Source organism: Lepeophtheirus salmonis, chromosome 8 (genome assembly GCF_016086655.4).
Source record: "Lepeophtheirus salmonis chromosome 8, UVic_Lsal_1.4, whole genome shotgun sequence".
Classification (NCBI taxonomy): Eukaryota; Metazoa; Arthropoda; class Copepoda; order Siphonostomatoida; family Caligidae; genus Lepeophtheirus; species Lepeophtheirus salmonis.
The window spans coordinates 27622341-27649611 of record NC_052138.2 but is presented as its reverse complement, the minus strand read 5'-3'; the positions used below and the strand labels follow the sequence as shown (position 1 = coordinate 27649611).

The window sequence follows — 27271 nt, the reverse complement described above, 5'->3', positions numbered from 1 at the left end:
ATCGCAAAAGTTATTTATGTTTCAACGCCAGGAAAGAAGTTACATTATCAGAGTCTGTCATAGTAGAAATTACTGCTATTTATATCAATGAAGTTCTTAACCTGTTAATGTAAGAATAAAAACTAAATGTTACGTCCTATACCCTTTTTGCCAGCTGATGTCTATTGTTCAATCATTCTATGTATTTATTTCACTACAGTACTATCTATTACACTGGATGGATTGAGCTGATTTTTGGCATGTGAAATCCCTGGGACATTGCATTGAACAATTATTAATATTTTGTCTATCATAACCATCTTTGGGCGTCTGTAAGTTCTGTTTTAGTTTCATTTTATGTTATACTTTTGGCATTCTGTCAAAACTGATTTTATACAAAAATTTTGGCCATATAAACATTAGTATATTATATTAAGTATAAAGTGTCTAGCTTGAAAAAGTGGATCTCTATAGCTCAATAAGTAATTAATCAAATAATCTAGGTATGTAATTTTTTGGGGTAGAGAGTCATGCAAAAACAAAGCAAGATTGAAGGTCATATGAGAAAATAAAGTTTACCCAGACTATAGTCTCATACAACATTATCTACTGACTTTTCTGCTTCAAATACCAGGGCGTTTATATAGTTACGACTTTGTTTCAGGATAACATTTTACAGAAACAATAAGAGTATAACTTCAAGTTGTAAAAAAAAAAGTAAATTTATAGACGATCTCAGGTACCATTACTTTGTTGTGGCTTTATATATTATAAGTCTTTGAACATATTATTTATTCCTCAGATATTTGAGGGCTAAAGTCGGCGAATGGCCGTAACAAGGATTTTTTTTTTTTTGTGATCTTTTTGATAAATATTTCACAATATTGACAGCATGTTTATCATAAATGATAAATTTGACAAAATATTTTTATAAATCCCACATTTGGCATAATAAGTTTTAGAAAAGTCAAAATGTCAAAATTTTAGAGCTAATTCTTTTTTTTTTTTCATTTTCCCCAGATAAACGGAATTTTGAATACAGAAAATTCCAAACTGTCACACCAACCAAAAATAATAACCATTAAATTTATTCTTTGCTAAAAATTTTCTCAAAAAATTTTTTTTTTTTCGACAAATTTTCACAAAAACTTATTTTTCACTCCCTTGGTTGGCAGTTTTGCAATTATATTATAATTGATAAGTGTACATACATGCAAAGGTGGCCCAAAAGATGAGGAAGCTCCTTGACGGTTGCCAAAAGAGCCGTAGCTCCCTGCCCGATTATAAGATAAACACTTTGGTGTTGAGCTATTAGAGTGGAAGCTCCCTTTGGAATGTGGTAAAGGTGAGGAAAAGAGTTCCATGTCTTGTCGATTGCTCATAAGAAATGGTGGCATTTTCGACATTGAGTCCCCCGAGGAAGATGTGGATGAGGGCGCCTTTTGATACATGGAGGATTTATTGAGGATATGATTTGCATGACTTGAGGCTAATAAACTGGAAGACGAACCACTTTTCTTCGAAGAAATCCCTGGAATCATATAGAAAATATCATTTTGCATAATTTATAACTAATGCGTCCATTAAAATTTCCAACCTTTGTTGGAGTCCAAAGATGACATTTCTAGCTCCTGGCGTGCTAAGGAACTATTGGGGGACGGTTTGGATGATATCTGAAATGTATTAAATATATTTGCTAATAGTTCATGTTTATTAATTATTAATGAAGTGTCAAGAACAAAACTTTTAAACTGGAGCTCAAGTTTTATTAAGTATACAAAAAAAAAGAAAAAAAATTGTATCAAAAACTAGGATCGTATGTCTAAAATGCGAGTATTTACTTGTAACTCGTAAAAAATTATTTTTGAGAATATTTAAGTATGTAAATCCTCGAAAATGTATTTTTTTAAAATTTGGATTCAAAAAGTTTTACGTACACTAGAGAAAAAAAAGCTTCTTCATCTGTGCCGGTTAAGAATGTCAATCGTAATACTACTGATTAGAGAAGGGGAAAAAAATTTAAATGACAAATTTTTAATTTGATTTATTTACTGACGAATTTTTGAACGTGAAAAAAGTATTAGATAGTGTCAGGGCGTCCACAGGGGGTGGACTTAGGGGGCTTTAGTCCCCCTAAATCAATGAACTTTTGTCTTTATCACCCCAAACATACATGTTAGGCATAAATTGTAAGTAATTTTTTTGAGTGATGAGTATTCAAACGAATACCGAGTATTCAAGCTAATTACGAGTAGAGCTCATAATTCCTCGAGTGTTTTTTTATAAACTCGAAAATACTCGGGCAGCAAAATTCAGCTCACGGAACATAACTATTAAATGTGTGTAGAAAATAGTGCATTAATCTCTAATTATCAACTCAACCATTATTTAATACTTTTGACCTTTAGTTCTTTTTGTATGTCAGCAGTTATAGATATAAGTACTAAATGAAAATGACACGCAAAGAATCTTTTAATTAAAAAAGTAAGTAGGTCATTAAATGTCATGATAAATGAACAAACATTTATAAGTAGCCCAAAATATTTTAAGCAATACATTTGTGGTGGTCTAGATAAATCTCTAGAGCTTAGGAGAGCTTGATCCACAAATTCCAAATACCTTTTGTCTAAGAAGCTTGAAATAAGGATGCTTGAGTGCATATATCCATGAATTCAAGTCATAATTAAACAATGTTTAGATGAGAAAAATTCCTACTTTCAGTTATCAAATGATATATTTTAAAAACTAAGTTGGATTTTCTTCAAATTTCTTATTATAAACCGCCACTAACAAGTATGAATTATAATTGATTCTTACAATTTACAAATTTTCTTATTTGAACTATATTTTGTTATATATATTTATTAGCTGTCAATGCTTATTGACAGTATAGGAGGTCTCCACATTACGCGGTTCAAACACCATGGATTACGCATAACTCTTCGTATTGTGTGGTATATTCCCGTCATGTCGTGTTTTTTTATATACTATAATAATAAAATAATAGTGTAAACATACCATCTAAAAGATAATCAATGAAAAATAGTAAAGATTTTATGTATATTTATTGAGTTTATAGCACGATTATAAACTAAAACGATCTATTATAAATATTTATTAGATAAATTTCTATTGTAAAAGCTCCTTGCATACAACACTTGTTATTGTTTCCAGTTCAATTCTAATTTTTCAAGGCCAAACTGCTTCAAAAAAAGGCCAATCTGGCAAGCAGGATTATATTTCTGTGGACCTTGGTTATTTTGCTCTGATGCATAATTTGATCGAATGATGTTTTTTTAGAAAATAAATCCTAAAAATAATTTTTTTTTCCTCTGTTTTCTCTTTAAAAAAATAATCCCATGAGGGATTATTTTTAAAATATTCTTTTATTTGAAATTCCTTTTCAAGCCACACACATCCAACTTTAATTGTAAGGAATCCCGTTTCTCTGAAAAAGATTATGTTGAACGTTTGACAGAAGGTAGCTAGTAATTGCGTCATTTCAGCCTTTGTAGTCACCATACAAGACAGATAAGGACCAGTCCTTGGACTGACAAATTGTATTAGGACCGTACTGATAGAAATGACCGGATTGCAGGTTTTTTTAGCAGTTTTAGGCCTATCCTAATTGCCATTGGGAAACTTTCCCGTAATTTACTAACAAAATTAAAATATCTAGGCTCAAAACTTTTGTACTTTTGTTATGTAACAAAATGCCAAGATGTCTTTTTTATCATTATCTATTAGATAAAACAGGTTTAAAAGGGCAAAAATATATGGAATCTGAAGTTTTTTCTAACATAGCAACACCAAGCAGCTTAAAAATCACTGCCCCCCCCACTTCACAAAGCATTTAGTTCCCCTCCTAATACTTAAAAATAAGCCGCTATATTTTTCCCGTGCAAGAAAAAATTAGTTATTATTATTAGTTTTTATAAATTTCAATTCTTTTTTTAAACTTTTTATATAATATAATAATGAATGTTATTAAATTCATGTGTTCCCAATTGGAAAGCAAAATAGTTTAGAAAAACAAACACGAAAAATCATTTGAGGGTACATATATGTATACAATGAATATATATATACAACAGTTGTAGATGTTCAATCCTTTAATAGAAATTCTATAAAATATTCATTTCTACTAAATTGATTTTTTTTATCTTTTGTTTTCGTTTTTGCATATTATATATATTTTCATTAGCCTGTTCCGAAACGGTTGAGACAGATTCGTTTGAAGGGAAAGAAGTAGAGTTAGCTACAAAATTCAACTAGCATCAATTTTCTTATGAATTTTATGGTGGAAAAACATTCCCTAGCTAATCAGAGACTCAATAGGTAATGCCTACTTACCACATTTGCACATGTTTCTCCATTCGCCACTGAACATGGAGACTCACAATTTTTCGCTCCTACATTTGATACGCTACAAACTGGGCCAAACAGTATCTGAGATCCACACCGACCTCACTATTGTTTACCCTGATGCCTGTCCTAGTCATGCAACCATCTTTCGGTGGTTTAATGAGATCCAGGATAGCACTTTTAAGCTCGAGAAAGGTGTCTCATCAGGACTTGTCCTGGAGAAAAGGACACCCAACAACATGACCCAAATCAAGGATCTGGTAAAGAACAAACCCTTTCACCAAAAAAAAGGACAAACTCATCTGAATGAAAGTCTGTTCATGTAGGACTACGCATGTCTCCACATAGCCAACGACACCAGGTAGTTCTTAAGGGGGAGAAAGATGGAAAGATCAAACAGAGACCTTACAGCCCGGAGTTCAATCTCTGTGACCGATTTCTCTTCCGTAAGCTGAAGCACCTGCTCCGGTATAATGATTTGCAGGCAATGAAAACCTCACACGCAGCGTTCAATTATTGAAGTTAGTGAACGAAGAGGAGCTCTCCAGGCAGTTGTGGAAGTTGGAGAAACATTGTCACGACACTATTCAAGCCGGAGGAGACTATTGAGTACTTTTTAAAACTTTTGAATGTAATTTCTTGTCTTACTGTGGGAACCCAATCATTTCAGTACAATCTAATATATATATATGTATATTAGACAGTCTTGTTTTTTGGATAAGCCTTTCTGATTTGCAATTTGTCTTTTTTATTAAAAAAAAACATTGTTCATTTTTGTGCAACAACTATCATCTCAACTAGGGGTTCATTTTGCTATGCTTAAGCACAGCGCGTCATATTAAAAGAGTAAAGAACAAGGGAGTGGTCAGTTCATATCTATAATATTAAAGTAATGTTAAGAAATAACCATATAGGAACGAGCGTGCGTAGCTTAAAAAAGAAATGAGGATTACATATCTTTATTATTAAACTAAATTTTTTGTCTGTTTTGTCTGCTTGTCGACACTTAATAACTCTCTGAGGCCAGGTACTCCCGCTCCTCTTTGACAAAACAAGGAGACAAAAATCATTAAGTAAATCTTAAATCAGTGGTTCTTAATCTTATTGAAGGTACGGAACCCCAACAGTTTCATATGAACATTCCCCGAACCCTTATTAACACTCCCTAAAAACTGTGAAAAAAAGTATCCTTTTTGACCTTATAAAATACATTTTCCATTTGTGTTTTGTTTGATGAAGGAAAAGTTTTTACACAGACGTCACTGTGGGACATTTCTGTAGGACGCAATGGAACACTAATTACCGGTTTTAATATCATTTTTTGACCAAAAACTCCACTCATTCTAATCAAAATGTCTTGTACCACACCAAAAAATGGTCTTAATGGCTTCAAACTTTGCTAAATTCCGTTTTTTTGTTCTCACCACCAAAAAATGTTTATGTGCAGTGAAATAATATTTTAACCAAAAACAGAACAGTCACATATATATAAAAGCTACGATTAGAGGAGGACTTAATACATTGAATATGTAATATAATTCTTCTCTACAAATCTCTATGTGAATGGTTCATGTTGTCACTTGATTCCAAATACATAGTTTAGGTTTAATTGCTACTAAAAACAAAGTCTAAAGTTGATAAAAGAGTAATACAGTGATGAAATTCACTGAAAAAAAAAAAACTATTTGATAAATAAATTATTCATTGAACCACTGTTATTAGTGATGAGACGCGGTCCAAGAACGAACTTTTTTCCGGTTCGATGCAAAGTAATTTTTTCAAGAGGGATTTGGAAGGATATTTCGCCTGACATTTAAAACATTATACCAATGATTACAAAGATTGTTTTTTTTTAGGACAGAGGACCTTAAAGAAGTTAAAAAGAATCCTTCGTGACGTCAAGGATTCTTATTTTCTTCTCCTTTTTCAAATTATTCCGGACAATAATTGAATAAATTATTTATCTAAGTAAAAATATTTTGAGCTCGTTTTATGTTGTATTTTAGTTTATAATTAAAAAATGATTTTTTGGCATGATATGTGCAAATCAATATTTTAATGGAAAATTCCATGGGCTTACATTGAAGGACTAGTACTAAGGACTAACAGGGGCATTAGCAGGATTATATATATATATATATTTTGGGGGATGGGTTTTTTTTTTTTTTTTGAAAAAAAAATTCAAAAATCCCCATCTGTATTAGGAACGGATCAAGACAATTTTTTTGACCATATTCTAATACCGGATTATTGTAAAACAAAGTAGAACCAAATTAGTTTGGCTTTTTAAAAGTTTTGGGGGTCTTGATCCCTTTCCCACATACAAAAAGAGGACTTTTTAGAAGATAAATTTAAAAAAATGAAAAATTTTATTAATTTTTTTTATAGAAAAGTAAAGTTCGATCTTGGTAATCCAGATCGAAACATAACACTAGTCTCCATTATGAAAGGCAACTTGTTGCAAGAAAATTATACAGTCAATACCTATGCAATTAAATGCAAATTATTATAAATTCAAATTAAATTATGCGATATTTGGGATTGCTAATTTGCAAATATCTGCATACATACATCAATAACAACATTAATAAATCAATTACTCCGGACTCAAGCTTTCTGTTTATAATAATAATAATTAAAAGATAATAATACATAATTAAATTGCAAGTAGCAGTTTTTGTAAAATAGGCAGGAGACAGGGGCATCAGTTGGATTATGTATATATGTTTTTGGGGATAGGCTTGTTTTTTTATTAATCCAAAAATTACAATTTTTGGAAAAAAAATAAAAAAATTCAAAAATCCTGATCTGTTTAGAAAAAATGAGATTTTTGGAAAAAAAAGTTCCAAAATTCAATTTGCAAGTAAGAAGTTTTTGGAAAAAAAATTCCAGTATTAAATATTACGGAAAAAAATTCCAAAATTAATGGTTATTCACAAAAATTAAATTTTTTGAAAAAAAATTTAAAAAATTTAATTAAATTTCGAATATTATTTTTATCTTTATTAAATTTTCTTGTAAGAATAAAAACATTCTTAATATGAGGGGGGAGTTACAACACCTTTAGCCCTCCCCTTGCGGACACTTTAGTAGAAGTGGTGTGAACAAGTCCGAACTTAAATAATTTTGTATGGAATCGGACTTGGGGTTATTTTTCTAAAGCTCTTTGTAATATATTTTATTTTGAAAAAACAATGCTTTTTTTACTCGAATTCATGCAGAGAGTACTTTTTATTTATAATCCCTCCCGTTCAATGTGGAAATCGATAAATAATATTGTTGAAATATTTTTGAATTGTTCCGTCTTTATTTGATTTGACAATCAGTTTTTTGGCTACATACTGGGCTACTTTAATAAATATGAGACTGAGTTATAGAGCAAGTATATAACATTGTAATGTTTCGGACCACTGCTTTAGGAAATTTTCTGGTACTGGACCTCTTTGAATTTTCATTGAATACCCCTATCCTATTGGAATCAATCCAAATCAAATTGGGATCACGACTTACTTTCGTATTGAGAAGAAGAAAAAGCCCTCCAATTATGTCATATCTACATTATGTACCTTAATATTAGTTGTACCTATTTATATTTCTTGAAAAAAGTAGTACATAGGGTCAATACTCTTAATTGTTCAACAATTAGTTGATAGATCTTCATATATATATATATATACATTATATATAATTATTGTATGTACACATTGCTAAAGACCTTTTTGAAAGAGTTCATTTGGAGGTCACGTGACTAATGTTGAGTCAGTGCTTATTTAATCGGCCCAGTGCAGTCTTAAGAACGATCCTTAAGACTATCGGTCCTTCGGTAAGTCAGTACCAGAGCTAATTAAGCAAACAAGGAATACATTTGAGTGACGTCTTGAAGGACCGAACATAATTAGTTTTAAGACTGAAATGCAGGACTCAATGGGGAAGGAATTGCTGTTTTTATACAAAAAATAAAGTCTAACTTTATAGCGCCTTAATTTTTATATTTGATATATGAGTTTAGAAACCTTCGATTTGAACTGTTGGACCGTTTTTGTACTTAAAAACGTTATGAATGCATTTGCTAATAGTGTTGTGTCAGCCATTATTTATTAGGACCAGACCTGTTTGAAGAACTGGTCCTGAAGACCGTCTGTCATTCTGGCTGACAGTATTAGTATTATTAATGAAACAAGCAAGAAATAAAGTTAAGCAACGTCATCAAGTACCGAACTTTATAACTTTTAGGACTGTCATGTAGTACTGAACTGGACCGCACTGAGACGGAACTGGACGGGAATGGCGTCTTCAGTCCTAAATATGGAGACTCGCAACACTATAAGTCATATAATACGAGCAATTAGGGGCTGGGCCGTGGGGTTTTTTAATAAATTTGACAAAAAGTTTTTTTTTAATATCCAAATTTGAGAAATAATCTTTTTTAAAGGAGAAAAAAAGTTTTCTTTTAAATTTTAGTGTTCAATTTTTAAAAGAGACTAAATTTGAACCAATAAATTATTAGCAGGAGTGGAGGCCGTATAGTTCCAGCGCCTACCAGGTACACAGGATTTATCCATAAACTGATTATCTTTTTTCTTTTTCCTTTTCTTGAGTAACTAAAAGCTTTTTTTAAAGGAATAGAATACTTATGAAATGAAGGATAAGATTGATTGACAATAATAGTATAAAGAATTAAAATATTTTTTTAGTTCAATTCATATATTTTATACCATGACAATAAAACAGACTGGGAACCCCAAAAATTGAAGTAGCATGATTAAATTACGAAAAACGTAATTAAGACAACCTAAACGTAAGGAATGATAAGTAATATATATTATTTATTCAATATGTCCTACTTCACAAACAATAACAGTCTGTACATGGAAACAAATAACTTGACAATAAAGGGCGTCTCCATGGTGCAAAGTGGCATTAGGCGAATCGGCATTAAGGATAGGCTCCTAGATCTACTTTTATATCGGTCCTTATGTGGGACCCAACACAGCAGTCTTGCCCAGTTCAGTCTCGATCTTTTCCAGTTCAATCCTGGATATCAGTCGTAAAAACATATAAAGTTCGGTCCTTCATGACGTAACTCAACTTTATTTCTTCTTTTTTTAATCAGTTCTATTACTAACATTTGGAAGGACCGACAGTCTTAAGGACTGGACCCGAGGTCTGGCAGGACCGGTCCTAAGAATGTACTGGAAGGAATAAATAAGACTGGTACAACACTACCTAGAGTCATTTAAATTATATATTGTAGATTTTTTATCATTTAAATTGAAGTAGTTACTTAAAAATTATTCAAGGTAGGGAATAAAACTAAACTTCCTCCTAATCATCGTAAATGTATGTATATCACACCCAAAAAATTAAACATATCATTGACAGTACTATAAACAATTTTGGACTTAATCAGACAATTTTAATCCAGATAGTTTTTGAATACATTGAGTTTTTATTGTCACCCACCGTTTGAACTTTCCCGGTTCTTCCCTGATGATATATTTTTCATTGCACTACTATTGTACTAAATAGAAAAAAATTGCCTTCAGTTGGTCACAAAAAAAAGGAAGGAAAAAATGAGTGCACCTTTCATATAAATCTTAAATATAGAGTCGACGAAAAAGAAAGATTCCCTGCAAGCGCGAAACAATCAGGACTCGAAAATTTCATGATTTGGCAAATGATTACCTGCAATATCTACTTTCACATACTTTCTGAGACAAACAATTTATTGCCTCATTTTTTTAAAGGTTTAAACGATATCAGTAAACATGCCCACGTTTAACATTTAGGGATAAAGCAATGGAATTCAAAATAGTTATGGTTAACTTACAGATCCATTTTTTAAGTTAATTGAAGATGGTGGATCACTCACAAGAGAAGTGGTTGCATATGGACCATCTCCTTTTGAAACGAGATCCTTTTGATGTGTGTCAGTGCTCTTGGGTGTATCAACCTCTGCATAGTCGCCATCTTTATCCATCCGATTACTATTACTTCTCATAGTATTAGTACTGTTGTTGGTAGCATTTTGCGTGAAATTGGTCAATTTGTTAATAAATATATGCTTTCCTTTTCCATTTGTCTCTGAACTTTTCCAATTGGAGTCCAGCCATAGGTGATCCCGATTACCAAAATTAACATGAGATATATCATCCACTTTATGTATGGGAACTTGAAGTATAAAAGAAATAATTAATTAATCAATGAAACAGGTCAAAGGTTGGTTCACTAATGAAGTGTTTTTATTCTTCTTTGGTCATTACAAAAAAAAAAGACGAATAAAAACACTTTATTTCGTTGGGTGCGTGGGTCAGTGAGCCAATACCAAGTCCCTTTCCTCACCATTATAATGCCCCATATTTTTTAATTCTCCTTTTCGGCGTCGAATGCAAATAACTGCACCAAATGCAATAACGAGGACCAAGGTCATGACCGACACAAACGAAACAAACCAAACTTCTTGCAGAACTATGTCGAATCCATGAGGGCTTGCCTCTTCCGGACTGAAAAACTCACTTAACTCATTTCTATGAACACCATGTATGTCGCCAGACATCGGATTGATGTTAATTGAGACCATGGGACTAAAAGGACCAACGCCTTGCCTATTATACGCTGCCACCTTTGCCCCATATGCTGTTTCGAAATCAGAAGATAGTTCCGTGATTAAAAAGGAGTTCACATCTGGTTCAAGGGTATAATTTGATTCCAGTGATGAATTAACGAAAATGAGAACTTTGAATCCACTTAAATCTCCATTTAGATCTCGCGAGGGAGGCGTGTGCCATTGAATAAGGCCAGTTGAAACATTGACAAGACGAATTTTGATTCTATCTGGGCTAGAACTTGGGACTGTAAAAATAAATTAATTCCTTTTTTGTGTGAGTTTTGAAAATAACAGAAATACTCACCATCTTCTTTAGTACTCACAACCTTGAGATTTGATGGTCTACCCTTTATTCGATTATTAAATGGGAGTATAAAGATGAAGTACTTAGTATTGGGTCTCAGATCTGATAATGTATGGGATCTTGTTCCTCCGCCAGATATTGTTACCGAGTCATAATGGGGCTCTTTGGATCCACGTATCTGAATATGATATCCTTCAACAAACTCTCCCGATATGAGAAGCTGAAACAATCCGTAGTGGGTTACGATCAATTCTTATTCTTAGGTCAAATTTTACTCACCTCCCATTCCAATTTAATTTTCCTAGAGCCCACAGATATAGCCTCATTCAATATCATGATCCTCCCTCCCAATTTGGATCGAATACTCCATGGATCCATTCCAGTACGGGAATTTGGATCAGGAGCCAATGTTTTCAAAGACTTTGAGACAGGACTTGGAGGAGAAAGACCATAGCCATTCAACGCTCTTACAAGGACCCAAAGAGTGGTCTCTGGATCTAAGTCATCAATTGTGTGAAATTCAGAATGTACATTATACACTGTTGTCCAATGGAGAGGACTTGCCAGAGTATAGTAGTCCAACTATGAGAATGGATGCAATCAATACTTGGATCATTTATCCTGTTTTCGTTAATTACCTGATAGCCCTTTAGTGGGGATCCTCCAACTCTATGGGGCTTACTCCACGTGACAGTTATGGAATGACTTGTTGCATTAGCCAAACTGGGTTTACTTGGAGATCCAGGGAATTGAGATAGATCAGGCATAGGTTTAAAGTCAATTAAACCTCCACCCTCACTCACGACGAGAGAGGAAGACCAAACGGATTGTCCACTCACGGATCGAGCTTGACAGGTATAGAGTCCACTATCAGACAATGACAAACCTAAAATAAATTAAGTAAAAAGGAACATTTATTATCATTCACAACATTTGTCAACCCTCCTAAATGTTCTTATGAGTAGTTTAAATTAATATATTAATCAGTTATTTTAATAATCCTCATGTGTGTGAGTAAAAAATAAATGATGATATTCATAGTTGAAAATAATCTGTCAATATGCTAAAAAAACAACAAAAAAAACCCCGTAAATTAACGGGGTCATGACGTTTCATTAAATTAGCTGCGAACAGCTATTAGATCAAGGAAATAAACACAACCCCTACTCCGTGTCTAGTATCTTTATTTATAGTGTACTTTATTGTCAGCTGTGGATTTTTCTAATTCATTTCTCCTCATCAGTGCTCTGAGCATTGTTAATGGGTTAAATTCGAATTAAGTCTTATCAAGTTGGTGTGGAACAATTCTCAACAATTATTGAATAAATAGTAAATAATTCCATAATTTAGAGGAATTAACTAAGCGATAAATCAGCTGATTTTGAGTTTCCCCACCCCCTTCGTGTTTCTTTTTGAAGGAGAAAGGATGCAAATTACGATACAACGTGAGGAGAGTCCAAATAGAACCTTTTCCCATGAAATTATAATCATGAGCTCCATTACATTCATTTACCAATATGGTTGATGGTTTAATATAATTAATTTAATGGACAGCTGGACTTCCTGTGCTTTTCATCATCGTCAATAGAATCACATACTACTTAATGTGTATTGTTCATTCTGTAAGAACATTGAGGGACAGAGAAGAATCAGCTCTTTCTTCGACCCCTTTCCTTTATTGTCTAGCTCAAATGAAACTAGGACAAACCTATAACCTATTATTACCTGCTACGCACCGCATAAATAAAAGCAGGGAAGACGGTTGTAAAACGGACAAGAGTAAATTTGGTTGTAAATACTAGGCATTTTTGAGCGTGCGAGTTTTTTTTTAATACTTTGCAACCTGAACAAGGATTTTCTTTTCTCAAGTTGTTGTTCATCTTCTTTCATTTTTTAAAGAGAGAATATCTACGTATTGAGTTAATACTTGTGTGAGTGTGCTCATGAAAAATGGGGAGAGTCAACTGAGGATTTGTTGCTGAGTTATTTTCAATGTATCAATAGAGCAAAGGTTCTATGTCGTCATCACCTAATAACTCTATGTAATGCCAGGTACTATAGTTAGTATTTATACATATAAGGATGAAAATCCAATGTGGAATGATCATGTTAAAAAAAAGAAACCGAAAATTAACATGGTAACCCGGACAATTTGAAAATGTTTAGGAGGAGAGAAATAATAATGCTCATGACGTTTTATTAGACCATCTACAATTAGCTGTGACGAGAGAGGAAGATCAAAAGGATATAAAAAAGTACATTTGCTAGAATTACTCCAATGTCAATCCCCAATTCTTATCTGAGTCCAAGAAGGACTTACAATTATCACTCAGCAACACATCATCAGAGTTCCTCTCCATCTTTTATGAACATATACGAATGTTGAATCAGGTTTTGAATATTATTGAATCTATTTAGGAAAGAATGTTCACTAATCAGGAATTAAAAATAATGACAACTGCTAAGGAAAAGAAAATTCATTCCTCAGATTACCAATTTAAAAAACAAAAAACGCACCAGCCAAAAATCCACCGGATTTTCATCAATAATTGTAATATTTTCCCTTCATAATACTATTTTAAATGTACAAGGTTCTCCTCTTTATAGCCATAATTCTTTTCCTCTCCAAAAATCATGTAATTAGTCATACTAAGTACTCCGTAGCTCATCACGTCATATTAAAAAAAATCTGAAGCTGTTATTATTATTCTTTAATTCTTGAGGAGAGAACATCTCAGTATTGAGTAACTACGTGTGAGTGTGCTCCTTGAAAAATGGAGCGTAACACTGAGGATTTGTTAAGGAGTTATCTTCTACATTATTGAAGCAAAGTTGGTCTGTTTGTCGAATCCTTATAAATCCAAGCAATGCCAAGGTCTACTGCTAGTTTTATGTTACTACATGTCACATCAATCAACTGTTCACGGGCCTTCCCTACAAACATCTTTCCATGTATTTGTCTCCTAACTAGTACGACAACATTTGATGATGAATAACTTCAAAAGAACTTATAAATAGCACTTAGGAAAGAGAAATAGAACCAAATGGTTGTTTTTCATATGAAAAAAATATGTAGGCATTTTGTGAAAGAAGAATATTTCATTGTAGGGAACATAACATAACAAACAAGTCATACTTAGTAAAATGAAAAATTAGACATAATATTTAAAAAAAATAAATAAATAAGTACTATTATGTAGAATATTTTATGTATATAACATATATGTATATATTATCATCCAACCAAGAAGAAGAGAATAAAAAGAATCCCTTTGACTCATTGAAATACACACAAAAAACACTTTTAAAAGCTTGAAAAAGCAAACATACTTTATGCATGTTTACATAATGTATTTATATACTTATATAGATACAAGCAACAATATGTCTTTAAACATAGAAGTGTAACGGAAATGAAATAGTTCATTTTATGAACATATTGAGCTAAAATTTATCATTTACACATTTTAACACACAAAGTCCATGGCAGGATCCTGGATGAATTAGGAAGCACATTTATTAACCATTAATTGAAACCCAAAGAACAAGTTGTAGTCTATGTATCCGTCCTCATAATTGATGGTGAGCTCCAGGCGGTGGCAAAAGCTGGTGCAGAACCTTTGTTTGTACTCGGCGCTCATGAACGCCCAGTCCTGGTTGACGGAGATTTTCTGGGCGTAGGGCTCTAGTGGCGTCTCCTGCAGACCTTAGACTTCACGTGTACCTAGATGGAATAGTCTAAAGGATGGAGATCTGGGCTCTGCGGTGGTCAGAAGTCCTTTGCTCAGAAGTTAGCCTGGGCCACTCTTGGCTTTTCTTGGTGGCGTGTGCAGATGCTCCATCCTGTTGAAACACACGGATAGAATGGCTAACTATGGATTTGATCCATGGGGTAACTTTGGTGTCCAGAATTTTTACTTACTCATTAGCCTTCAGCCAGTATCCTAATGGGAACAACACCGTTCATCATAAAAGATCACAATGAGCCCACAGGTTCCCTGAGGGGATTCAGAATTCTGAAAAGGAGTTGCGGGTACATTATATAAGTTTTCCGCATGTATTAATTTCCCTTTCCATCTATAAATTGGAGACAGACTGTATTGTTTTCTACGATCTCTGTAAAGATTGTGGAAAGTTTTTGAACAATTTTTTGCATGATTTTTTCAAATTCCTTTGATTTCCTTTTTACATGAATTTGTTTCTCTTAATGGGGAGGGGAATTGTTAATACTTTAAAGGCAATAATTTTGTTTGTCTTGCCAACAAGGCAGAGACGAAAAAGTTATAACTCTTTTGAGTAACAGAGCTCAAAATCATGCTATTGACATTGTGAAATACAAACTGTCAGATTCAAATAGATACAAATATGATTATTTTAAAACAATTGTTCGAGGTTATGAACGCTTTCATCGAGGGAGACATTTGGATTGATTATTACGTTTTAAATTGGTTAGTGTGTGATTGGCTTATATAATTTTGTGATCGTTGGAATATTTGATTGTTTTTAGGTGTAGGTCTAATTTTAAACTAAAATTGATATTTTAGTTACTGTAACGCAATTTCTCCTAGCAATTTCATATTTTTAATTTTGTATATAACGGTTCAATTTTTAATTTTTTGACGTCTGACAGCTATAGTAACATTTTCATTGTGTTTAATATTTTACAAAAGGTCTCCGGTTTACGAAATGATCAAGTTTACGCTCGAAGAAAATTGGGAAATACTGAAGACTTACTTCCAAAATGGAGAGTCTTCAAACGAAACTGCAAGAAAATTACATTTTTTTTTGGTTTCCCCAAATGGAAAAAGAAGACATTGTATATATCTGTATATATATAAACCCTAGAACTTGTTCAGGATGGACTGCAGTAGGATATCTAATCTGGCAAACTAATGTGAGGGCACAAAAAGTTAAAGTTATTTTTACATGTGCCCATACTGATTGAATGTTTAATTTGAAGCATAGCAATAAATGTTTTTATTATTGAAAATCTTCGCAAACCCAACAAATATGAAATCTGCGCCCTCTTTGAGTCGTCTTGGAACCATCATATCAGGGATTTTTAAAGTCCAGCTTAATATACAGACATAACACATTCATACAGTTTATTTTCATTACAATGGAATAACTCAACTTGGAGCTGCCGAAGATTCAGTTCACAGAGGATGAACGAATATGCACCGTAGTTATGTGTCTAATTAATAAACAAGGAAAAATGAGCCACCTTGACATCCGTAACACCACTGAACTAGCAATGCGTTACATACAGGAAACCAGGAAGAAACTAAAGGATTCGAGGATCAGAAATTTCAGTTTTACAAGATGCAAACCTCATGACCAAGGACCAATTACCCCTCAGTAGCCCCGACCTTAATCTGAGGGATTATTTTGTAGCGGTCTACCTTCAGGAACACACTAAGGCAAGTCTGGTAGCCATCATCAAGGACCACTTCACATCCATGCTCCGGGACCTCGTCATCAAGGCCTTTGACCGAGGCTGAGGTCAATTATATGAAGTAAGCTTCAAAATACATGACCTACAATGACTTTGTTTTTTTATTTGATACTAAATTATTAAAATTTACGGATTTTGTGTTGTTTTTTGTGAATACAAGAGAGGGTGTGGATTTCATCGTCGAGCCCTGTATTATTGGAATAGAAGGAGGGCGATTTCGACTTAATTGATCACTTTACTATTTATTCTTGCCATTTTTGATTCCATGTGTGGTAAAACGAAAAACAAACTTATCTTATGTATATATACATATATATGGGTGCCCACACCGTTGGACCTAGGAGGCTGAAACTTTGAATAAGAGCCTCTTTTGAACCTGGTCAGGCTAAGACGATAGAGGGAGGAGAGGAGGCATTCATACACCATTTTTTTATAGCTCAAAGTGACTAGATAGGAGTGAAACTATAAATCAATAAGTCACTGACCTCTCAAAAAACAACAACTATAAGAGTAAAGACGCCTTCTAAATTGATTCATAATCAAAAATGTTATAGGCAAAAAAAAAAAAATAAAAAAAAATGTGTAAAAATTACAGATCCGTTGTCTTTCAGGTGCAAAAAATGGATTTAGAATAAAATATTAAATTCCCTAGATATACTCGTAATAAAGTTTGTAGAAATTTGTCTGGAGATTCATTTAAGTTTGACACATAAAAATTGATGTTTAACTCAAATATCGGTCATTTCTCTGAATAATTTTTCCATTTTTTTTTCATCAAACGTCAGTTTTCAATATTTAAAAATGAAATCCTACTAACGATACACTTTGGACATATACCAATATATTATAGTATTTACAATTTCTGAAATATTTTATTAGATAATTTTGCAATTTTTTGAAAAATGAACCAGTTATGTAGGTTTATTTTTTCTACATTGTTCTCTAACTTTTTGATTTTGCAAATACAAACAAAAAAAAAATCTAGGTAGGTTGGTGTTCATCTTTACAATTTTAAATAATGCTATTAACTACTTTATTTTTCTAAAATGAGAAAAAAACAGTTTTTTGCAATTTTCTTCCAGAAAATTTCGATTTGATTGCTCATTGTCTATGCTATTTCTCGCTCTTTCTTTGTCCTGAGCAACACTGGGTAAAATATATTCTAATATATAAATAATTTGCTCAGTTTTTAGTTACTTATACTCTATTAATGTATCAAATATATCCTAAAAAAATTAAGGAGTTTCAAAAACTTTTCTTTATAATTATTTTCAATAAATAAAGATAAAGGAAAAGGGATTCATTGTCTCTTATCAATGAAAAGGCTCATTCTTTTCTGGGTCATCATGATAAAATACGGATATCTTCTCTCCACTTTAATTTAATAAGATCCCATCACTCTAATTACAGGCTATATAGTCCATGTATTTAAGAAAAACATCAATCTATCAGCTTTCTATAAAAGTCCAATCAACCTTCAGCCCAGTATCATTCTCCCATTATCATCATCTCATCAGCACCTTCTTGTTGATTTTCATCAAATAAATTCACCATCCTACAGCTGTAGTAGAAGAGCATAGAATGTAATTACAATAACAAACAATTTCCTTTCCTTATTTCTGTATCTATCCCTTGCCTTTTAAAAAAACAAAACAAAACGAAAACTAAACATTTTTCCCTAATATATAATTGGATTCCTGCTCCTTGTATTTAAAATGAGGAGAAAATATATACTATAAAGAGTTAACTAATGACCTTATACTAGTTTTTTTTTTTTTCCTTTTTATTATTGGTTCATTCAAGACTTGAATAATATTAAGAATATACCTTTTTATGTATGGAGTTTAGTTGTTTTTTACCCCAAACAAAAAAAAAAAAAAAAAACATAAGTCAATAAACAAGAGAATAGGCCGAAAAAAAAGTATGGAAAAAGACTGAATTCTTTGTATGATGTCCCCCTCATATAAACATTTGATTCGAACAAAAGTGAAGACCTTTAAAAAATTAAGGGCATGCCCTTTTTTAACAAATTCTGAAGATGGTCATTCAAAAAATATAATGAAACTTTAATTTTCTAAGAAATTCAATATATATTAACATAAAAAAATGAAATACTTTATTTTCCAAAACAAATAGTCCATTTATACTGGAGATGTTAGTTAGAAAAAACAATCTCAGTCGGACAAAATGGGATATCTGGCGAAAAATTAGACGGTATTATTAAGCTATTACTTCAACAAATTAAAAGATTTCAATAGGTCGATTTTTGATGAACAATGAGCAAAGTAGAGCTATGCCATATTGCCATAAGGACCCGTCCCAATTACCTATATCGTTTGTTGTAGAGTCTTAAGTTCATCTTTACTGTAACCCCTCCAGCCCACCCCCTGCGGACGCCCCTGTACTCAAACTCAATTTCTTAACTATTGAAGCCGTTCCTGGCTACGAGGATAGTTGCAACATTTGACAGGTTGCATATAAATGCCATTTGCGGAAAAACTATTGACTCGTACATCCTTTTAATAGGATCAAACAATAGCAAACATATATAGGTATATTGTGTTGAAATTGTGTGAGTCTAAATCAATCTAAATAGGAGTACTTGAGCCATAAATGTGTTGCAATTCTTTTATATTTCAACAACGAAACGTTGTACAACCAAAAATGGATGAATTTTGTTTATGTACTCAAAGATTCAAACGAGGATGTTACCGCTCTATTTGTCTATCTATAAAAACCTTATTGCATATAATCATTTTGAGAGTCCCTCAGGGAAGAAGGATTACATGAAAGACTCTGTCCATGGGTTTAAAAATACTATTAATACCATCCTTATTTTTAATATTCATATGAACCTCACGACAAATAGAGAAAGACACAAATAAAAAAATGGACAGATGCTAAACTTCCAATAGTACCTAATAATAAAAAAGACCTTTAATCCTAAGAGGATTGTGACTTCAACCTCACAACAACAATAGAAAGATAAGGAACTTTGAAGACTTTCCTCTACACACTAACAATTGTACTTAGGGTGGTCTGTTATTCTACTTTTTTCAAATGTTCAGTACGGCTAGTGTGGAAAAGTATTAGTTATGTAGTCAGAGAGTAACCTATGCAAAATTTTATGGTGCATCGGTGTAAAAAAAAGGCACACAGCCTTTATTATGATTTTTCTTTAGTGTGTACCGAACATGTTTTAGTCAATGTATCCGCTCTCCGAATTGATAGTGAGCTCCTGGTGGTGGCAGAATTGCTGCAGACACTGTGGATGTACTCGGGGCTCATGGAGACCCAGCCCTTGATGACAGAGGTCTTCAAGGTAGGCATAGGAATCCACATGTACCTAGATAGAATAGCCTAGGGGTTGAGGTTTAGCCTCCACGGCGGTCAGAAGTCCTTTGCCCAGAAGTGCACGTTGGTCTGGAGCCACTCTTGGATTTTCTTTCAGCAAAAGAGGGATTCGGGGGTTTCTTGAAGGCCGAGTTCAGGAAGTTGACGGACATGAAAGGTTGACTGCCTACTCCTGGAGAGTGACCTTCAAATGTATGGATACATTGTAAATCATCTTCCTCAAGGCCTCTGTCTACTTCCAGATGCCCTTCTTGGACAATCCTGCACGGAGCAGTGCGGAGATCTAAATCCTATTCTCGTACTGTGTGCTCACGGTGCCAACTAGGACAATGTTTTTCTTATTTATCGACAGCTAATTATGTGTTCTACAAAATTGTTTATCGGAACATTGTAAAAAAGAGACTCTTAATCTCTCAAAATTTATATACTAGGAGTGAGTAAATAATAACGGTTGGCCAGTACAAAATCATTTTGATAGATATCTTTCAAATTATAAGAAGTATGTTCGAAATTTTTTTCTGATCTGGTCATAAGGAGAAAAAGATAAGATAGCTTTAAGAAATTTTGATGAATCTTGTATTGCACTCATCGTTTTTTATATATTCATGAACGAAAAATCAAATTTAGAATAAACTAAATTAATATTTTTTATATGTTAAAGAAAAAAACTATCAAACTTTTTTTATGTATAATAATGAATTATACTTTAATTTATTATTAATTGACTGAATAATAAAATTGGCCTTTTTCAAGCCTTGCTAGCAACTTTTCCGCACTAAAAATAATCAAAATTTGACAAAAGCCGAAAAACTAGCCACCCTAATATCTAAGTGAATTAATCTTTGTGAAAGTATCGTATTCGTATTTACAAAGATACCATTGATACATATTATGATATGATAAGTGACAAGGGAAATGAATAGAGAGACTTTTCTTCTTCCTATGGTTGTCTCTTTTCTTAGTCACAACCTGATTATAAATAACATTAATCAACCATTGTTATTAGTATGATGAGGAATATGTATTTCACATTAATATAATATTTGTAGGAGTCTAGAGCTAGAGGAAGATTAATATCATAATTAATAAGATCATGAAGAGATAAAATAAGACATGAAAGGAAATTGAGTTAAGGTCGTACCAAATATTCGACTGACAACAATCTTGTACAAAAATCAAAATCCATCTACTTTAAATTAACATAAAATAGTCATTTTTTAAGATAATTTCAAAAAACAACAACTGACTAACCTCCGTTGGCTTTAATAGCTGCTTCGATTGAGGTCCTGAACTGCGCAAAGGCCCTGTAAATTAGAGTCATATCTAAATTCCTGCATTCCAGGACGATGGAGTTGATCAGAGATTTCTTGTGGTGAAAGGACTCAAGGTAGCATCAGATAAAATAATCCATCAGATTCAAATCGCATGAACTGGAGACCAAATATCCTTGGACACTCAGTCGTAGCAGTGTTCTTGAAGCCAGTATTGAGTCTTTTGGAGGTGTGGCAGGGAGCAGAGTTCTGTTGCCAGACCCAAAGACGGTTTCCGGAGATCTTCTTGAACCAGGGAAGAGCCATATCTCTATGTAGACCCTAATGTTGACTCTCAAGACTTTCTCAAAGATGTGCGATGGCATGGCTCCAAACACCATAGCAGTAGCTGGGAACTTGGTTTTTATAACTTTTGCCAAATCATTGTTGTTCACAGATATCCAGCGAGCGATGGGTTGGAGCATTATGAACCTAACCTTGACGAAAGTTTTCTCTGCTTCCTTGGGATTCTTGAGCATGTAGAGCGGCTTGGTCGCCTTGACAAGGCGGATGCTCTTGTTCTCTCCATTGAGAAACTAGCCTGAAGTCATCCAATCGGATTTGCACCGCTGATTTTCACCGACACATCGACTAATATTCATTGCATTGGTGTTCAGCTCAGACCGTCTTGGCTCAGTATAAATAATCTCCTGCACCCTGATGATGAACTCCTTGGTACTTGCTGTGCCAGGACACCTCCTTCATTGTAATCCTGGGATCCTTAGTCTCTACTAAGGCCAACCTTACTTCTCAATCCTTCACCTCCCGATCCATGTCATATTTGAAACCTCAATATTGCTAATATCCATTTCGTTCTCCACCAAAATCATTCCAACAGCGTACATAGGGTTTGTAACATGCAAATGTTAACTGTTGTTAACTCCATGGCGGCGTTTGTCCTACTAAATGAAACATTGATATGTATGTTTAACTACATTAAAAGTATTGCACAATTCCCTCATCATATACAGGGTGACGACTAAAAAATTAGAATCCTGTTTGAGGCTGTCTAGCTTCATTTTTAAAAGTCTGACTATTTTGTACTTGGCACAATTTGAAGGACCTGACGAAAATATACAATTTGATGTATGTTTTTGTATGTCTAAGGAGCATGCAAAACGGCAGAGGGTTTGGGATCTTTTCCGTACACAAGTCGACAAGTTGATGCTGTTCTGAACAGGAAAAATGATTTCTTTTTGGCTGAATTAAGAGTTCAGGTCGAGGGAGCTTTCAGGATCAAAAATCCAGCTCAGGGTATGGTCCTCGGCGTCGTGGTGTCCGACGACAGCAAGATGCCTTCCTACTTCTTCAAAGCCATCGAGAAAGTCTACACGGACGTCTACTACAAGGTCTTCATGTATCATGCCTTGCCACGGTTGAATAGTACGTTCCCTAGGGACAACTATACGTTTACTTAAGAGGGTGCTCCGGCACACAACTCCAAGAAGGTGTATCATTTCTTCAGGGAGAACATGGCTGCCTTCTGACTGGTAAACTTCTAGCCTTCATCCTCGCCCAACGTGAACCCATTGGACTTCGCCGTTTAGTGTGTCTTAGAGGGTAAGACAAACAAGACTTCTCAAGCGAATGCCGATGCCCTGAAGGCCGTGATCACGGAAGATTGGAACAACTTGTCCTCGGACTTCATAAAGGCCAGCTGTTCTCCTGTTCGCCCCCGTATTTTTAAGTTATAAACAATATATAAAGAAATATTTCCGTTAAGATACAGAAATTGACGTTGTGAGTATAATTTTCGAAAAAAAAAGAAGATCGCAGCGGAGAAGAAACAAATTGAACAGAAAATAAACATAACAAATGTGTAATAAACCCATGGGCTCGTTGGAGCAATTGGTTTATTAGTGATTCAAGTTTTGTAAATGAAACGGTAAAATGTTTTACACACTGACCGCTAAAAATGGGATTTTGGCGTTCTGTTCTACTAATTATTTGCTGGAGTTTGCCTAGGACCAAATCTGTATAAATCGTTACATATGAAAGTAGCTTATGTTAAATTCTTTATTATCAATTAACCTCACTAATAAAAGTCTGATTCTTAATTAATAAGACCCTATTGAACCAAATGAATCAAAGCTAATGTATAGTTGCTTTTGTGTTGACGGGTCATATCTTTAATAACCTGAAAATTTTTATATTTCTGAAGGTTGTTCTATTTAATCTTTAAATTGCAGATTATGTTATTGGTTATTGCTTTAAATACAACAAATTTACAAATAACAAAATAATAATTTTCCACCTAATTATCGGTCAAGCAACTTTTTCAAGTTCATAACAAGATACAAAAAGTTTTGGCACATTAAAAAAATGGAAAATATATATTTAATTTCTATTTAAAATTGTTTATGGTTTCTTATTTTCTCATGTCAAAAATTAGTCTCAATCTTCAATTTGCACAAAGCAAAAAAGGAAGCAAAATTCTTATTTAAATGTTTCTGATTGTGTTTTTTGACATAATATAACGCATGGGCTGAAGAGTCCAGGCCTTAACTTGAAAACCCGTTTTGTTTTCTTCAAAATTTTTAAATTGAAGATATATGTTTTTGTTTTAATGCTAAATATTAATTGGTTATTTCTGTAACTGCAAAATTTACAAAATTATCATTTCCCCTTTATTATAATTAATTGGTAGTAAAATAATAAATGTGTCCTTACGGATAGGCAGTGATGTCAATCACTAATTACATACACATAAACATAGTTTGGGCCAGATGTTTTCTCCTGAAGGTGCCCTGGACTTCATCAGGTGATGCTGCTATAAATTTGTCGTTTTTGAGGTTCAATACCTGATCGAATGTGAAGATTTTCTTGTCTGAAAAGATCTTTACAGTCGACGGATGACTCTTCAAGTAAGTAAGGAATTTTTGCATCTCTCAAGCCTGAAGGCTTTCATCCTGTCGGTGAGGAGTTGTCTTAGATTCATGACAATGCTCTTAAGGCCGAGGTCATCATGAACTGCCTTTCTGATGATGATATCGTCCACGTTGAACTCGACAGCCAATCGGCACATTGATGCTGTTGGATCTTCCTTGATCTTGGACTCCAGGGAGTTCATAAATGTTTAATCTCACTTCAAAACCATTTCCTCCACTTCCTGCCTTTATTTTGACTCCTTTCCCATTCTTCTTGGCCACCCTAATGTTCCGGACTGTCCTCAGAGTCACGCCAACAAAGTCTGAAATTATTTTTGGATCGACATCTGCGTCGAAAAGATCCGAAACTCTTTGACTTTTTGATTCCTGTTCACTCATTTTTCGTACGATTCTGATCAAATAAAAAAAATGCGCAAGAAAAACGCAAAAAAAAGTTATAACTATTGACAGGGGGAAAAATTCCCTGTCGCACTTTGTTTTTGAACGCATTCATCTTAGAGAAAATAGACTCGTACAACCATGTTGATCCAAGCATTTTTTACAAATTGATGAACTTGCCCATTCTGTACACAATTGGGCAAAATGAAAATGGATACTTAACCAGATGAAATACACCTTCACATTTATTGAAGATTTGAAATCATTGATCCTATTTTCTAATCAAGCTTTCGATAAAATCGATTTGTTATCAAGAGTACCTGCCTTAAAGTTTGTACTAATGTTGTTTCGGTCCTAAATTAGGACGAAGGACCGTGGTCCAGTCCCCCACTTATCGGTAATTAAAGTGTTTTTTTAATATATATCTCAATATATAAATATTGGTTGGATAAACAATTGATATTTTTATGAAAATTTCCAGGATGCGACAGTTAAGGAGCGTTCCATGAACCGACAATCCTAAGTACAGATAGGTCAGCTCTTTAGACTTGACTGGACCAAATAAATAACAACCAAGACAACACTACTTTCTGTCACATCGATATTTGCTTAGAGTTGGAAATTGAAAGAGGTTATGTGTTTCAAAAAGGAGGATATTACTTCGCACTTGTATAAGCAATGGCAATTGATTCAACACCTCCTCCCATGATTATTGGATACTGAATGTCAGTCTTGCCATAATGACAAAATTTAGGCTAATCATACCAACATCAAATGTACAACTTTTAGCAAATAAAAAAACCACTTTTGTCCTTTTTATAGCTTTTATTATTGCTGTTAAATAATTTTTTGCAGGGGACTTGAAATATACTAGCGGCGTGAACTTGACCTAAATAATTATAAAATGAAAGAGGGGATAGACTTTAAACAGTCGTTCAATGAAAGTCGTATCGAGTTAAACACTTTTTTGTGTTGATCTATTTAATATATGCCTTCCAATTTAATTATTATTAAAAAAGTTATTTTAATTCCTTAGGAGATTCCTTACACGAGTGTTTTAATTCAATTCTTTATATTTCATTTAATAAATATTATATTCTAAAAAAGATAGCCCTTATTTGGTTAAAAAAAAAAAGGTACAAAAATACTTTAAGTTCCATGTGTTGAATATTCCTTGCATTGCGTTATTAATCAGCCATATTTATTAATTATTGTTCCCAACATGGATATATTATATAACCAGAAGAAACGAAGAAGATAATTAATTAGACCCTAAAGAGAGAAAAATAAGACAGGAGAGGAGGAAGTCAAGTGAAATAGGGAACAAGTCCCTGACTGGGAGTCAGGAATCCATTAATAAATAATGTCTATAATCTTAGGTAAGGTATCTACCAAATCAAAGAAAAAGTTAGGTTCGTATTATTAGAGTATTCCTCTGAGATTTGGAGTGGGCAAACAGTGTTATTGTATCTGCCTATCCAAATCCCTTATCCAGCCTCTTAACAAATGACATTTTCATGTCTTTATAGACTAGAAAAAAAAGATAGGATATACAGGGTGGATCCCAAATGCCTGAAGTGGAAACAGTCATAATATTGCAAGTGCAAAGGGAGTCTTTCTCACAAGTCCAAGTCTCGAAATACATTAATTGAGTCCACTTCAAGTCCTCAGATGATAAAATAAACTTTAGGGAGTATCTTATATACCGGGCCGTGCAAAATTATTTACCGATGATGTAAATATACTTTTTAAGAGGTTTTGTGGCAACCAAATCTGATTGTTTCGTATTTTTACTGTTAAAATAAACATAAATCCTTCCTGTGAGAGCGTAACAACTTCCACACGTGAGACCATGTCCAATCATGGAAAAAAGAGGATCGAAATTGCAGCCCTCCTCCGAGCGGGAGTGCCTCATAACAACATTAAGGAACAGGTTGGGGCCTCGTTGAAGACAATTTACAACGTTTCCAAGCACTTGGAGGCTGGGGGTGATCTCAAACATTCCACTGAGGCTGGCAGGAAGCCCACTGTCTCAACAAGGTAAGTAAAGGCAGTGTTCAAGAGGACTCCCAACAGGTCCATTGCCGACATGACCAGAAAGATGGGAACATCAACTGCTTCAAGGGCATTGAAAAGGGCTGGAGGAAAGTCCCTTAGGCGTACTGAACGCCCTCTGCTAACTGAACGTCAGCGAGAAGTCAGACTTGAGCGTGCCAAGAAAATCTTGAATGATATCAAGAGCTCATCTGGACGCATCATCATTTTTTCAGATGAGAAAACTTTTACGGTCGATCCTGTTTTCAACAGGCAAAATGACCGTGTTGTGAGCTTTGGAGATGTTTGGAGATCAAACGGGAAGGCCATGAAGCCGGTATCGTTCCCCACTGGCTACAGATTAACAGCAGAGGATTATGTGAAGATTCTGGCGTCCAAGGTCCTTCCGTAGATCAAATCCATAGTCGGCAACTCTCCTTGTGTTTTTCAACAAGATGGAGCACCCGCCCACGCTTCCAAGAAAGCTCAGAAGTGGCTCAAGGACAACATGAACTTTTGGCCAAGGACTACTGGTCCCCTCAGAGCCCAGATCTGAACCCACTAGACTTCTCTATCTAGGCGCACGTGGAGACCAAG

General features: G+C 33.9%; 1 protein-coding gene across 1 annotated transcript in view; it reads right to left on the bottom strand.

Moving 5' to 3' along the window:
• Nucleotides 1–27271, bottom strand: part of LOC121123287 (roundabout homolog 2) — a 165800-nt gene that overhangs the window by 15912 nt on the left and 122617 nt on the right. The window contains exons 9-15 of the mRNA XM_040718414.2: nt 11894–12141; nt 11535–11837; nt 11256–11475; nt 10687–11196; nt 10175–10515; nt 1577–1652; nt 1191–1510 (exon numbers count right to left, since the gene is read on the bottom strand). Of these exons, the coding sequence (XP_040574348.1) occupies nt 1191–1510; nt 1577–1652; nt 10175–10515; nt 10687–11196; nt 11256–11475; nt 11535–11837; nt 11894–12141 (2018 nt within the window). The remainder of the gene's footprint in view (nt 1–1190; nt 1511–1576; nt 1653–10174; nt 10516–10686; nt 11197–11255; nt 11476–11534; nt 11838–11893; nt 12142–27271) is intronic.